The 15921-nt window shown below is 49.4% G+C and overlaps 5 protein-coding genes across 5 annotated transcripts; 3 read left to right on the forward strand and 2 right to left on the reverse strand.

The window, feature by feature from the left end:
* Positions 1-20: 20 nt before the first annotated feature.
* Positions 21-1406, reverse strand: PHYSODRAFT_513922 (hypothetical protein; the record flags this gene model as incomplete). Its single annotated transcript, XM_009532045.1, has 1 exon — positions 21-1406. A coding segment is annotated over one exon (1386 nt), but the record flags the coding sequence as incomplete, so codon positions are not given.
* A 1952-nt stretch (positions 1407-3358) lies between these two features.
* Positions 3359-3988, forward strand: PHYSODRAFT_513064 (hypothetical protein; the record flags this gene model as incomplete). The annotated part of the gene is made up of 1 exon (XM_009532046.1): positions 3359-3988. One exon carries the CDS (start codon positions 3359-3361, stop codon positions 3986-3988), a length of 630 nt encoding a protein of 209 aa, XP_009530341.1.
* A 507-nt stretch (positions 3989-4495) lies between these two features.
* On the reverse strand, positions 4496-4987 carry PHYSODRAFT_286514 (hypothetical protein; the record flags this gene model as incomplete). Its single annotated transcript, XM_009532047.1, has 1 exon — positions 4496-4987. The coding sequence occupies one exon, from the start codon at positions 4985-4987 to the stop codon at positions 4496-4498; it is 492 nt and encodes a 163-aa protein (XP_009530342.1).
* A 405-nt stretch (positions 4988-5392) lies between these two features.
* Positions 5393-5929, forward strand: PHYSODRAFT_402894 (hypothetical protein; the record flags this gene model as incomplete). The annotated part of the gene is made up of 2 exons (XM_009532048.1): positions 5393-5650; positions 5708-5929. Coding segments are annotated over 2 exons (480 nt in total), but the record flags the coding sequence as incomplete, so codon positions are not given.
* A 1224-nt stretch (positions 5930-7153) lies between these two features.
* Positions 7154-11072, forward strand: PHYSODRAFT_257212 (hypothetical protein; the record flags this gene model as incomplete). Its single annotated transcript, XM_009532049.1, is given in 9 exon segments — positions 7154-7202; positions 7445-7978; positions 8026-8030; positions 8253-8739; positions 8870-10286; positions 10582-10639; positions 10703-10747; positions 10763-11007; positions 11054-11072. 9 exon segments carry the CDS (start codon positions 7154-7156, stop codon positions 11070-11072), a joined length of 2859 nt encoding a protein of 952 aa, XP_009530344.1.
* Between the last annotated feature and the right edge of the window lie 4849 nt (positions 11073-15921).

A 15921-nucleotide genomic window follows, 5' to 3' on the forward strand; every position in this document is an offset into this window, starting at 1 on the left:
TCACTTGAGGTTTTATGCTTCTAACCCTTTAGTAACCATTCAGCGGCGTTGTTGACGATCCGAGCCACTTCATCAACGTGCTCCTGGATCGTAGTCGCGTTGTCCTTGAAAGCCACGCAGTCAGAGATGCCGGGGAAAGCTGCTCCAGCGTAGCCCTCGTAGAATCCTGGGCCGAAGATCACGTGTCTGTACCATGGTCGGTGAGGGAGGCCAGCTTCGGCGATGAAATGGCGCTCCAGCTGCACAAGTTTCTCGTTCCACACTCGGAGAACACTTTCATCGAGCTCAGCAGTCGAGTTTGTCTCAAAGGCGGCGAGTTTCGAGTGAAAATCGGTTGCACTGCCACTAAAGCGGTCGATGGCTTCGTGAAGCGCAGCAAAGTCGACGCCAGTGATCTTCTCTTCAAGTCGAGCGAGGTCTTCCTTCATAACGACAGCGTACGTCGTGTAGTCGAAAGGAAGAACTCGGTTATCCGCTAGACGAAGACCCAGCAGCCCCCACCAACGAGCAGTCGAGACGTGAGTGGAGTAGTTCGGATCTCCGTACAGCTCAGCGTACATCAGACTGTCCATGGAGCTGTGGTACACGCCATACTGCGCGTGGTTGGAGATCGCAAAGCCCATGTCGACCGAAATGATACCGAGGTGCTGATAAAACGCCGAGTAGTCCGAGCCCGAGCCCAACAGCTTGATCAGATGATCCGGTCCCAGAGTTCCGTCGTCCGCACCGTTGAGTTGTGCACGCTTCACTTCAGTCTGAGCGACCCATTGCTCGTATAGTGTCGACTCCGTCTCGTTCCCGTAAAACTGGTTGGCTGGTAAATCTTTCGCGGTGTTGAAGAGGAACGCAGCGATGGACGGACTCGATGCCGCATACACCAACGGTCCAATAGTCGAGTCGACGTTCAGATAGGCAACAGCCTGCTTGGTTAGAGCTTCGGTGTTGTCCTCCGCGTACTCTGTGCTGCCCAGCAGACCAGGCTCCTCGCCATCCCACGAGCCGAGAACGATCGAGCGTCGAGGCTTCCAACCTTGTTTCAGCAGCTCGCCCAAGCCTCGAGCAATCTCTAACAGCACCGACGACCCGCTACTCGGATCGATCGCTCCACAGACCCAGGCGTCACGGTGGTTGCCCAGAATCACCTGCTTGTCCGGTTCCTCTGCGCCTTCGATCGTCCCGATGACGTCCCAGATAGGACTGACCTTGTTATCCATCTCAATATCGAGATTGACGACGGTATTAGCGTCGTCGCCAATGCGATAGCCCTCAGGGAAGCTCAGCCCTCCTTGCCAAGCCGCTGGAGCTTTCATTCCGCCCAGTGATGCCAGAATGTGCTTCGCTTGGCCATAGGAAAGCGGTAGTGCTGGAATATGAGGAATGGTCTTGGCGTCTTCGTAGTCGAGATAGGGCACTAAATGAAATAATTAAACAAAATTCTAAAATAAAATATAAAATAAAATATTCTTTAATATTTTTATTAATTATTTCATAACTCTTTTAATAAACATTGATGTTTGATTTAATTTAATAAAGTAATTAATTATTTACTTAAAGAAAATGAAATAAAATTAATCTTAATTATTAAAAGTTCACTAAAAGATACTTTTTTTAATCATGAACTTTCTTTTTAGGAATTTCAAATATATTTTTAAAATTTAATTTTGTCGATATAATGTTTTAAAAAATTTAAAACAAAATTTTTTTAAAGTAAAATATCTTTTGCACACCACCGCGGCGAGACGACGGCCTGCCTGGACATGCGCACGGGGTGCGTGGGCGACATGCAGGCGCAGGGCATTCGCGAGGCGCTCAAGAGCAAGAAGCAGGTGCTGTTCTCGGCTGCCGAGGCCGCCGAGATGATTCAATACAATTATAATTAAAGGAATAAAATGTGCCATAAAAATAAAACTTTTAACATTTAACATAGTCCAAGCAAAACCTGCAATTACTTTTAATAAAGTATGACTTTGAAACAACATTTTTAATACTAAAAAATGGAATTAATATTTTTAAATTACAAACAAACGATTTTGGAGTTAATTATATTGATCCCACAGAGTAGTTAAATTTTGTTTTAATATTAAAGATTTATAATCTAATTTTTTAATAGTTTTTTTAACAATATAATTTCGTAGGTTTTATCTTAAGAGGATTTACTTCAAATATGTTAAATAATATTCCATATATTTTATTATATGTTATTATTTATATTATAACAAGTATTAATTTATGGACTTCTTATTTATCTTTAAATATTAATCATAAACCTATTTAATATTAAACCGATTTATTAAATATCACCATTATCAACTAATCTTTGTTTCTAAATTCTATTATTAGTAAACATTTCTTCAATTTCATCTAATCTAGTATTAAATTGATTTTTCAGGAAATTTTTAATAATAATTTCGAAAATATTATTCCCGAATTTTTTTTAACAACTAGAGGTACCATGTAAATTTTTTTTAATTTTTAATTTTTTTAAATGAAGATATTTATTAATTTTATAAACAATTAATTGAATATTATAGGGATTATTTTTTTTTAAATCTTGTTTTTTTTTATGATTTTGTTGACCATTGTTTTAAAAGATTACCATTATGTCTTGTTAAACTAATAATAGTATTTTTTAAACTAGCTGTAATATGTATATTTGCTAAAATTAAATGATTTGTTTTTTTATTTTTACTTTTTTAAATTTATTTCGTAAATTATATTTAAATTTATTCAAGAACATGCTTATGTTTTAGCTGTTGAAAAATTATTAAATTGTGAAATTCAATTACGTGCACAATATTTTCGAGTTCTTTTTTCTGAAAATACCCGAATTTAAATCACTTATTATCTGTTTGTTGTCATGCTTTAATAAAAATAAATTTAAATATAATTTTAGAAATTAATTTAAAAAAAGTAATAAAAAAAATCCTGCTCCAGATATGGCTTTTCCTCGTATGAATAATATTAGTTTTTGGTTATTACCGCCAGCTTTATTATTATTAGTTTCATCTGCTTAGTGGCGGCGTCCACGGCACCTTCGACTCGGCCGTTCCCGTTCACTCCACGCGGTCGAGACTCAATGGCTCGAGGGTGTTGAGACGAGCGGCTGGTGTCGCCACTCTGCTCTTCTTAGCTGTCGCCGGGTATTCAGGCGTAGTCTCCAACAACGAAGTCGTAGACGTGTCCAACATAGTGCAGGACAATGCCGCCATCGCTGCTGTGTCGGAGCTCCACGGTGTTGAGAAGACGTTCGTGGACGGCGTGGATGTCGCCCACCTACGCGAATTCCAGCACAAGTTTTCCAGGTGAGTGAACTGTCGTGAGTGGCTTTGGAAGCAGGTTGAGACTTTCATATTGATACATGAATGAGTTTAGTGTCCCCCACGTTGCAGGCAGTCGGCAAGACTATGAGACGGCCTTGTACACAGCCGAGCAGTTCGAGGCGTTTGGATTGAAGACCGAGATCAAGACGTACTACACGTTGCTCTCGACCCCTGTACGCCGTCATCTAGCTATAGTAGGACCTGTTGAAGCTGCACGAAAGCTCAACTTGACGGAGCCATCGGTGGTCGGAGACGCGTGCACTAGTGACGACGACGCATTGCCGCCCTTCCTCGTGTACGCCGCCACGGGGAACGTCACAGCCTCTGTAGTCTACGTGAACTTCGGCAAGCCCGAAGACTTCGAGTGGCTTGTGGCCAGCAACGTGGCACTGGAGGGCAAAATCGCACTCGCTCGCTACGGCGGGAACTATCGGGGCCTGAAAGTCATGGCCGCGGAAGCGCACGGCATGACAGGAGTGCTCGTTTACTCGGACCCGAACGAAGATGGCTTCGTCCAGGGACCAGTGTACCCTGACGGTCCGTGGCGACCGGAAGACTCGTTCCAACGTGGAGCGACCATCTTCTTGTCGCTAGCCGCTGGAGACCCACTCACGCCTGGTTTCGCTTCTGTTCCTGGCATATACAAAAAAAATTCAAAAAAATATTAAAAACTATCTTATAATAAAATTATAAATCATTTAAATTAATATTTTTTAAATCATAATATTAAATTATTTATTAAAAATGTTCAATTTTTTGAAAAACTAAAAGGGCTTTTTATTAAATAATATAATTATTATATTATTTAATAAAAATAAGAAAAAATCGATATGTATTAAAAATTTTGATTATAAAGATGAAAAAAGTATACAAGAAACAGGTATTGTTCTTTCAATGAGTGATGGTATTGCTAGATGTTACCGTTTAACTAAAATTCTTTTTTTATATAGGACGTAAAAGTTCTGTATTTATAACCACTTTAACAACTTTTTTTAGTTGTCTTTTTTCATTAATTATTGATTAATTTTACCATTAGCACGTTGAAAACCTTTTGTTAGAGATTTAATTTTAAAAATTCGAGATAAATTTTTTTTTTAATAAAAATCTTAATAAAAATTTAATTTAAAAATGAAGATTGATTAATAAAAATGGAAATCATTATTTATGAAAACGATTTATTTTTGTTTTAAAGCTGGACTTTTATTTCTTTTTTTTCTAAACGTTGTATATAACTTGATCTTCCCGAACTTTGCCCAGGCCAAACTTCTTCCACGCGTTGAATGTGGGGACGCCCACTTGTTGAATTTAGCAAGTTCGGTCTCGGACCTCCAGTAGATGTAGTTCTCGTGCGACTTGAGAGCCTTCCCAGATAGCCCGTACAGCCCCAACGCTTTCTTGGCCTCAACTTCGCCGGCCGTGTCTTTCAGATTCATTCTTGACAAAAACTTGCGCACTTTCGACTTGGCCGCGGACAGGTCGACCCATGCTCGCTCTTCGTCGTCGTCTTCGTCAACCTGTGTGTGGACCCGAAGTGATCTTACCCCATTGAGATCCCGACCAGCTTTGGTCGAATACGAGGTGGCGGACGATCCCGTCTTGGCCTCGAGTGCTTCAGTCGCCGAGAGCGCATCAGCGAGACAGGAAAGCGCAAATACTACCACAAGCATCGCTTGTAGTGCGTACAGATAACGATGGAAAAATACGCTCCACCAAAAAATACGCCATGCGACAAGTCCCGACTTCTGATCCGATACAAAACAATGTTTGTATTTTAGCCAATCAGACGAACACGAGCTCGTATGTCTTACCAACCATTATCACCACTGGGGTCCGGACCGGGACCGGTCAACACTGGTGGTTTTCGATCAAATCATTGTAGTTATCTCACGTTTTGGGGATGAAATAACTGTTTATTTGACGAGGGGTCTTCTAGATGCTGGTTGGGCAAAATTACATCAAATTTTGCGGCTAGGGGCCAAGCCGCTAGACGCGCGCCAAGCCAGCACGGAAAGAAGAGACTCGAGTGCAGGGGGCAGCTTGGAACAATGGGCAGCACGGAGGCAGAGACTCGAATGCAGGTCGCCCTGAAGGAGTCTGTCCAGCGGACCTACGAGAAGGCCACTACCCTTCGACCTAAGAATACGCAGAGAGCATACAGCAGTCGGCAGCAGGAGTTCTTAGACTGGTGCTCGGAAAAAGAAGCAGCATTTAATAACCTGACCCGGTTTACAGTTACTGGTGAGAAGCTCCATCTCTTCCTACAAGAGCGCGTAATTGGCCGGACCAAGCGCCACAAGAGTGGAAGTACACTCAGCGACAGAAATGAAACCGTCGGACGTTCTACTGTGAACTCCTACGTTGCTGCGATGGTTGACCTATGGAAGCAGCAATCTCGGGCTAAAGTGAACAGCAATCCCTCCCCCAGAGACGAAGCTGTGACGACTCTATTGAAGTTGACAGAGTACGAAGAAGACGAGAGGAAGCGGAAAATTTTTGAGGACCGTGGAGCTGATACACTACTGGATGGCTATACGACAATCGGTCAAGTTAAGGAGATAGCTCGGTATTTCTGGACACCGGCACGCGATTCAGGCAAAAACTTGCGGAATTTGGTTGCTTTTCTACTGAGCCACTACGCCCTTATGAGAGGAGAGTCGGCGCGAATGATGGAATTGGCAGACTTACACTCGATTGTTCTCGAAAACGAGGGCTACACGCCATGCAGGGCTCTGGTTATGGTGATGCGACAGGGTAAAACCAACCAAGTGGGGCGCATTGAAGTCGGCGCTTGCATGCGCAATAAGCATGTCGAGATCTGCCCCCATGGAATTCTTGGATTTTACTTGTTTTGGCGTTGGCATGTGGATGGCGAGGCATTTCCCGACTTTACGTCTTCAGAGCGCTGGTATCCGATAAAGCTCTTGAAAACAGGTAAACACCCCACGAAGCCAATGTCGTACAAAGTTCACAATGCAGCTATCACAGCGGCGTTGAAACATGTCGGCGTCCACAGCAACGCGAAAACTCACGTTGACCGCGGATCCGGATCGCGTATGGCGGACTTAGGAGGCGCAAGTGAGTCCCAGATCCGTCGTTTGGGTCGGTGGAATGGCCAATCAATGGAGAAATGTTACCTCACATCTCTTCCGAGGCAGGCGATGCACACACTTGCGGGTTTTGAACCGAGTATTGGGAGCTTTTTGTTGCCCGAGCTTCTGTTGATCCCCCGCTAGCATTACAGAGTATGGTATTTCCGCAGGTGGAGGTTTGTCAACAGGCCATTGCTTCAGGAACAGCGGAACAATCGCTCGCGGCCGGAGGTTTTCTCGAGTTGCTCCAATATCTCCGTAAGGTCGTCCTCCAGGATGCTGTATTTTTGCAGAAATCCGCACCAACACACCCAATTTGGCAGCACAGCATATTTCAATCCCAGGAGTTCACGGAATTTAACAGTGAGGTTATGCAAGCTGTTGACGCAATGGAAGATCCAACTGAACAGCGTCTTCAGAAAGCTGTACCGGTGTTAAACGCCAAAATCGAAGGGCTACACCAGGATTTCAAGAGTTCTTTAGCTCAAGTCTGCTCGACCATGCGGACGGTTCAAGGTAGCCTCAGTGACGTAATGCGCGTGTTGGCACCTCTGCAAGGCGGCACTGCTGTTGTACAAGTTCAGCTTCTATCTGGAGGGCGCGAAGGCGACGGCGATACCGCTCATGTAGTGCCGTTAGCTTCACCGATAGCAATTGACGTGCAAAGTGGTCGGCCAAAGTATAAACTTCGGCGGGGGTTGGCTACTGTGCCGGACTTGTGGAAAGAATGGTCGGTCGGCTTAGATGGCGCCAGAGCTGTCCGAGATCTCGAGGATCAGTTTGGCACAAAGTGGTGTAGTGCGGACGAACGACGGTTCTTCAATAGAAGGCGGCCAATTTACAGCTTAGTCGCTGCGGTTGCAGATGATATTCTCACGTCGGCTCGGGTGTCTGACGTCGATGCAACTAATCTAGCCGTGCAAGTATTGGAGGAGTACCGGCGTACCCATAACAAATCTCTAAACTGGATAGCGAAACATGCGGGCGAGATCAAAGATGCTGTCCAAGCTATTGCTTAAACCAATGTGTGAGCAGCGCACGCAGCATTGGCGATCGACCAACTGCTCCGCGAGAGGTACTACAATCGGCGTGTTCGGAAGGACACGACGTTCGAAGTTGGAGACTTGGTGTGGGTGCTCAAGCCTCCACGAGGCAAGGGCATCACGAAGTCGGCCCATCAGTGGGTGGGCCCGGCGAGGATCGTGCTGTCGGCAGGGGTCGACAACTGGGAGGTCGTGCGCGACGACACGGACGAGCATTCGATCGTCCACTGCAGCTTCTTGGTGTCGAGCCGCTGTCCGAGCGACTCGTTGGGGGTGATTGCGGAGAAGATCATCACAGAGCTGGAACTGGAGGACGACGACGCAGAGCTGCGGAGGAGCGACGGCGGCGACGAGGAGCAAGTCGCAGTGCAGCCCGGTGACGGACAGGACGAGGGACAGCACGATGGCAGAAGTGCTGTCGCTACAGCGCACGCGGGCGCTGCAGTCGACGGAAGAGTAGTGACTGAAGGCCGAGAAGAAGGCCAAATGACGTCGCAAGCGGAGGAGAGCAGTGTCGCACGGCGAAGTACGAAGGAGACGACTGGTGGCGGAGAATCCACGGCGGTTTTTGGGGTGCGGTTATAATTTCGGCGCGCACTGTATATCACGTAGATGCGGTACGTGTTTCTGGTACAAAACTGAGGGAAGAAAAATCCAACCGGCCATTTCCACATTTCCCCTCAAAGCCTTGTCCTGTAGCGCCACCGCCCACCGGGACTAGCAGGCATGCCCGCGCCCTTGCCAACGTCGTCATGATACTACTGCCGCATTGCTGACTGTGTACTGCTGTGCTGCTGCAGATGGACATGTCCAGCCAGTTGGATCCCCAGGCTTTGGCCGCGTTCGTGGACGACAGTGTCTTTGCTCAGATGAGCGGGAAGCTTGGAGCAGACGCATCGCCGAAGAAAAATCTTTTCGTTGCGTGGATGCTGGACGACTATCCCAACAAAGCCACACTCCAACTCGAGGCCTCCCAGAACCGGATACATGGATTGATACGGGTGAAGATCAGAAGAGCATACGGGCATACACGCGTGTCTCGACCTCTTGCACAAACTATTGCGGCCAAGACGGTGAAAGACCTCCTGGCAAAGTTTGTCCCTGAAGCCCGCTCCGGCACGCCCAAGTTGGATGAAAATGAAATGAAGCGAATCGCGGAGGCGTTCACCAAGGGCCGGTACCTCGGCGAAGCCCACCTCGACCTCGCACAATATCTGCGGGACTGCTGGAAGGCCTACACCCCCACAAAGTACAAGGCGCCATGTGTGGCGGTCGTGCAGTCGGATGGTGCGTGAACTCGCGATTGAGGCTCAAAAGAGCGCCTTGAACATGAAAGTCCTGTACATGTGTGCTCGTGTGCACGAGTCGACGGGGTTTCCCAAGGCTACGAGCGAGCTTCGTGGTTGGCTGTTTCAAGAAGGCTCCAAAGTGGAAGACATCGCCAGTCGATTGAAGACAATTTACGTCTACGCGAACAAGCATTGGGCAAACGTTCAGAAGGAATGGCTGAAGCTGTTTACCGAAAAGGCAGCGGACACCTCTGTAAAGGCGAAACTTTCGGATGAAACAGATACGCTGGAGGGGGATACCTCTACTGAGAAGAATCCAAATGGCAGAATCGTGGTTCTGGTGATCGATGAAGCGAGAAGTCTGCTGGCTGAGAAGGGAGGCAAGAAGAATGACTTCCGAATGTTGCGAAATGCTCTTAGATCCGTGAACAAAGATATCGGCCATCGTGGATGCATTTTCGGCGTGCTGATTGATACGAACTCCAGGATCTCGGACCTGGCGCCTCCGCTGTTGTTGGACCCATCATCTCGGCTTTTCGATGGAGAGTTGGCATCGTTTGCGCCAGTTGTGTTAGCTGAGACAATGGACGCACACTGGGATCAATACTGTGAAGAAAAACAAGCCGGCGAAGATGAAGAAATGAAAGAGGACATCCAAGATGTAGATGAAGAAATGAAAGAGGAAATACTAGATGCGGGAGCAGAAGATGAAGAAATGGAAGAGGAAACTCAGGTTGCGGTGGGAGCTGAAAAAGACGAAGAGAAGAAGAAACAGCAAGAACGTGCTAAGATAGCTATGTACAAGAGAATCGTTACCGGGGATGCGAGTCAAGCTTGGCACGCGTTGTGCCGCATGGGGCGTCCGATGTGGTACAGCACTTGCCCCAATCCTGCGGATAGAGAAGATGTGATCAATCTTGCGGCGAACAAGCTGCTACTGGGGCTCCCTCCTTCGCAAGATGCGTACAACAAGGATACCATGCTTGGTGTCGCCTCCATGCTTTGCCGTCTGGGCGTGCGCCCGCATTCAACGTCGGCTCTGGCATCTCGGGCGACTGCCGACTTCATGGCGATTCTCGCGTATGTGAATTTCAAGCGAGAAGGTTACGTCACCAGCTACGCTTCGGACCCAGTGCTCGCCTTAGGAGCGATGAAAGTGTGGTATGAACTGAAACATGGTTTGGCAAAGTATATCCTGCCGCAACTCAAGAACCTCCTTTTGGATGAAGCATTGGACACCGGTGGAGTTGGCGAAATTGGCGAGATGGTTGCTCGGATTTTGCTGCTTCTGGCGATGGACACGTGTGTGATGGGAGACAAAGACTTTTCCCAGTGCTACCACACGATCGGGCAATTTGTACCGGTGCAGGATTTCTTGGACGTGCTGCAAGGCAAGAAAAAGCTGCCGATATATCTCAAGCGGATGATCAGCAAGGAGAATTTGAGACCAGAATTCAACATGTGGTGCTCGAAGTGGGATGGTTGGTACATGGGGTTCACCCACTTTGTGCAGTTGCAGCTTGAGCCGAATGAGGACACGCTTTGGATTTTTGCTGGGGCGTCAAGCTGCAGGTATTTTCCCCCGTAACCAGTATGGAGCCGATTTGTTGATCCCGATGTTTAAGAAGAGATCCACCAGCAAGCCAGTCGGTGGGGAGACAACGAGGGGTGAACAAGAGGAGCAGGAAGTGTTGATGATGTTGATTCAAGTGAAGAATCGTTCCCCAGTCGATGATGGGTTTTCCAGGGCAGCGACGGAGAAACTATGCCCCTGGTTTGTGTTCGGAAAGAACAGTGATGGGAACTCGCCAGCGGGGAAATCTACTGATGAAATTGGTAGGGATCCGAAACCGCTGGGTTCCACGGATGTCCGTGATACCATTCGCATCTACATGAATGTGCGCGGTAGAACGCGTGACGGCAAGTTCATCTATGCCACGACAATGAAAGACAATCTTAAGCCCAAGAAGAAAGGCAACGCCTCTGAGGTGAAGGAGGAGAGTCAGACGATCGGGAGTCAGGCGAAGAAGCGGGCGAAGATCGAGAGCAATCCTGGCGTCTCAAGTGTGTCGAGTGTCTCGGAGGAGGATCCTGTTTTCACGATCTGCCTCCGTTTGCTCAACAGGGTCACCTACCCGTTCCTGAGCGAGGACGTGGCTTCCATTCTATCAAACATGGTGGAGTCTCAGTATGACCCGCTGGGGCTTGTGGAGGGCGACCTGGACTATCGCGATGAAGATGAAAAACGAAACAAGGACGTTAGTTCGTATGCAAAGTTGTCGCTTACCGCGACGCGCGACAAGTTGTTGCAGAACGCCCGTAAAGCACTAGCGTACGCGCCGGGTGACAAGGAAGAAGAGTGACGCTGAGAGTGACGTTGGTGGCAGTGGTGAGGGCCACTAGGCGATCAAGGTGGCGAGACGGAAACATCCAAGAAACGAGCACGTGAAAACCAAGAGGGTGAAGAAGGCCGTCCCACTAAACGCGCCAAGTGATCCAACAAGACGCCCAAGCCCACACCGAGGCAGTAACAGTACGTGCCTGGTGCCTGCAGCAACTAGTTTTAACTACCAACAATTTGTTTTACTTGAGAGTACGCAGCCACCTCCAGTACGCTTCACCTTGCAGTCTTACGGAAGTAGCACGTCTTTTGCTGTCTACGTCGTCTTTACTGCTCTACCTACTCGTCCTGCAGGAACGGGTATTATAGTCCATGTACCCGTGCGCGTCGCCGAGGTAGAACGTGTCCGTGTCGTAGTCGTTCACGGGCTTGTTGAGTTGGAAGCGCCGCACCAGGTCCGGGTTCGAGATGAAGTGGCGGCCGATGGCCACGGCGTCCGCCGCGCCCTCCTCCACGATATGCACGGCCGACTGCCGGTCGAAGCCCGACGCGGCGAGGAGCACGCCCTTGTACGTCTCGCGGAACTGCCGCGCCGAGCCCTTCTCGGGTGCCAGCGGGTCACGCACGTGGTAGCCACGCGGCTCGATCAGGTGCGCGTAGGCCAGGTCGTAGTTGTTGAGCCTGTTCAGCACGTACGTGTAGGTGGCGACGGGGTCCGATTCCTTGTCGCCGAAGCTGCCGCCGAACGGGGACAGTCGGATGCCCACCTTGGACGAGTCCAGACTCTCGAGGATGGCCTCCAGTGCCTCGAACAGGAAGCGCGCGCGGTTCTCGACGCTGCCGCCGTACTGGTCGGCGCGGTCGTTGATGCCGTCGTGCAGGAACTGCTCCAGCAAGTAGCCGTTGGCGGCGTGCAGCTCGACGCCGTCGAAGCCCGCTTTGAGGGCGTTCTCCGCGGCCGAGCGGTAGTCCGACAACTGCAGAAACATTTTGCCGTGCACGGCCTTGGTCACGTGGCGCCAAGCCTCGATCTGCTGGGGCGCGAAGATGTCAGGGGAGCCCCAGGATCCGCGGCCCGTGGGCGTGATGTTGGTGGCCTCGGCGATGATGAGGCCGCCGGGCGTCGCGCGCTGCTTGTAGTACTCGACAACTGCAGGATTTCTCGACGTTTTCCTACTGCGTTTTTGACGCAATACGAACGATGTGAAAGTAGAGTATCGCGGCGATATATACGTTATGGACACCAGGGCCTCAGAGTTTTAGTTTTTCACACTATTAGAACGCCTAGGCGTTGTATTCGGATAGACCGCCTAGTAGGCGTTCTATTTTATTTCAATGCCTGGGCGTCTGGTACGGGGTAAGACAGTAGCAGGCATGCCCCCATTCTCGCCACCGCCGCCATGATACTACTGCCACTTTGCTGACTGTGTACTGCTGTGCTGCTTTGCAGGTGGACATATCCAGCGAGTTGGACTCCGACACTTTGGCTGCGTTCGTCGACGAGAGCGTATTCACTCAGTTGAGCGAGGAGCTTCGGAAGACGAAGAATGGCGACGATCAGCCATTGGCGAAGAGAAATCTTCCTATGATGAATTATCTGAAACAATTTGTCGACCCCAGCAACCTCCGGGGCTCCCAAAAAAACGATAGATAGCTTAACCCTATCGTTACCAGAATGATACATCAAGTATCTTTTTACTGGTGATGCAGGAGCAAGATAACTGAAACAGCAATTTTCTGAGCCACGGCAGTTTCCTCGCCGTTTATGACCAATCATGCAGCTAAGAGGGATAGGTAAAAACCCACGCTATTGTGTCTTCTGTAGTATATCTATCAACACTATTGTGTCCCCAGGGGCACGGATGCGATCGTCGAGCACAACGCCAGCGGCAGCCGCACACAGGTCGCCGCCGGAAGTAGCGGCAGCAGTGCCGCCAGCGACATCGGCAGCAGGGTCTCGGACACGATGGAGGTGACCGTGGCCTTGGAGGACGCGGTCAGGGGCGTCTCCGCCGACATGGACACGGACACGGACGCGATGGTGGCGGGGGACTCGGGCAGCAAGCATAACGGCGGTCGCAGCGCCGTGTGTGCGCCGGCAACATCATGACCACGGACGCTTGGGCGTGACCGTTGTCGTGCTGGAGGTGGTCGTGGGTGCCTCCACCGGCACGGAGGTTGGCAAGGATGTGACCGGTGACCAGACAGCGTGCGTAAATGCATCGACAGTGCGGAAGGAGACCGTTGTAGAGGTGCCAGCAGTACCGTCAGCGGCATCAACAGCATGACGTCCTTTGTAGAGATCGTGTCCGTACGGGAGGAGATCGGAGGCAACTTCGTCAGCATGGAGTCGGACGCAATGGTAGCGGGCGACTCGGGCAGCGAGGGTAGCGGCCGTGGCAGCGCCGTCAGCAGCATGACCTCAGATGTGGTGGTGGCGAACGTGGCCGTGCTGGATGTGGTCTGAGGCGTCTTCGCTGACATATACACAGTTGGGAGTTATTGTTCGGCTTGGAGGCGCGTGGAATTTCTAATAGCATCCTGTCGGATTATACGCAGTGGAGTGTGGTTAGCTTGCCGCTATGGTGCACCAGTGGTAAAGCAGTATGTTGTCAGCCACGAGCTAAATCCGCATTTACGGCATCAAGACTAGCGGGGGCAGATGGAATAGGTGTGACTTAGTGCAGTGAAGTATAAATGGTTAGTTGACTTTGACTATCTTGAAAAAATGATGTGAGGTTACGCCTTGGTGGCTGCGTTAGCCTCCTTTTGGTCTTGGCGGGCCTTCAGAAATGGACGGTTAGCTACATAAATTGGAGAGGTTCGTCGCAAGTTGCCGTCGACAGTGTACACTTGCTTCGGCAAGTAAAACAAATGGTATTTCTGCCAGCAAGTCCAAGTTTGCTGTTGGCACAGATGCTGCTTCGTAGGGCCAACAGGGTATGTGCGCTTGCACAACGCAACTCGATGGGTCTCGCAGTAGTCGGTTTTCTCGGTAGGATCTCTGCCCTCGAACTTGCACACAGTGCATTTCCGCATTGAGCGACTCCTTCCCTGAAGCACCTCCGAGGACGCTCTTGCAACACACGTTTGTGCGTGATCGCCCGAAGACTCGGATACATCTGTCGACGCCGCGGTTTGGGTCGTCATCGGCATTGTTGTCGTTGTCGGCTTCGCAGCATACACCATTCCATGTCCCCTATCCAGAGATTTCTTCCAGTCCCCATTGAATAGTTCTCGAACCAGTGATGCCACAAATGCGCGATGACTATCGCGGGCTCTTGACCTCGATTGGGCTGTACCTCCCGTCGAACGAGACTCCTCGCTCTCACCACGCGCCAAACTATCGCAAATGTAGGCATTGCACCTGGCTATATCAAGCATGACCATCGCTAGTTTTTTATGCCACTTCTGAAATGAGTGGCCATCGGCTAGAGAAAATCGTGCACGCAGTTGGTCGAGCCGATCAACACCTTGCATCGCTGAATTATACTCGCCGACGCAAGTAGGAGCAGTGAAAGCCACACCCGATTCATTTATACGACGATGCACAGTTGATGTGGTCGAAGCATCGGCATTAGACACGACATTGACAATTGAGCCATCCACCCAACTAGCTGCGACAATATGCTTCTCTAAGCATACACCTTGCTTCATGTAGCCTCGCGGCTTCGCGTCCTCCTTACGAATCATCGTAAAATGAGGGAAATGCTTGCTAGATGTGCGTACAGTGCCACGCCCATAGAGACCAATCGATCGTAAAGTCTTCAACAGCAAACAGGAAGTGTAGAAGTTGTCCGTGTTTACAATGCGACTGGATCCTTTCAAAGATGAAGTAACCGCCATGACGTGAGAGCGGATTTCAGACGACTTCGCGGTTAGATCAGCGAATTTCTGCACTTCTGAGCGTGAAATTACACCGTCCAGCCGATCATCAAGTTCACTGGAGCAGTGCAACTTGAAACTCACCGCGTACCACGAGGTAGAACAGCAACACACGTATAACTTGAAATGATACTTTCCGGTGGGTTTTTGTGGGCTGAAGACTATAATGTGGCGGGCATACTGGGATCGGCAGGCAATTGTGGCCTCATCAACAGCCACGTTTCGACCGACTTCAACATGGCGCAGGCATCGCGATTTCAGAATGCTCATGAGTGGTCGTATTCTAGCTACAGGACCGCGCTTGATGTCGGAGGTAGACACCTTGGAACGAAAACTCAAATTTTTACGGATGTACAGGAATCTTCGCCATGTCATAATTGACTTCAAACTAGTAGTACGCGCTCCAGGAAAAAATAGTTGCTTCCTCGTCGTCCACCCAGTAATTTCTCATCTCACCCTTGTCGAACAGAGTCATGTACCAGAGGATCCCAAGGAATTTCATCAGTTCCTCTAAACTTACAGGAGTTGCCGATGGGCTGCCAGACGCGTCTGCATACTCGTTGGTAAAGACGACCACTTGGATCCAGAACGACAACGGAATAAACGCGAAGAACGATGAGGTTGCTGAATGCCCAAACAACCCATGACTTTCCGGGCGTAGTCTGGTAGTTGAAGACCCATCCGGATGTGTATATAGCCCTGACGGTTGGCCAAGCGATGCTGTGGGTGAAAATGTCATTGACGCTATCTCTTCGACTTCACCAGGGCACAAAGGGCGCTGCAATTCTTTCCGCCCGCGAAACGCAAACCACTCACGATAACCACGCTCGTCCATCTCCTCAAATTCATCTGTCAGTGCAGGAATGTTTGATAGTTTGGGGACCATGTTGCACAGGGACGTCCAAGACTCTCCAAATTGAAGTTTGTCTTTTTCCATGTTGGCAAACTGGCGGA

Source organism: Phytophthora sojae (assembly GCF_000149755.1).
Source record: "Phytophthora sojae unplaced genomic scaffold PHYSOscaffold_6, whole genome shotgun sequence".
NCBI classification, from domain to species: domain Eukaryota; phylum Oomycota; class Peronosporomycetes; order Peronosporales; family Peronosporaceae; genus Phytophthora; species Phytophthora sojae.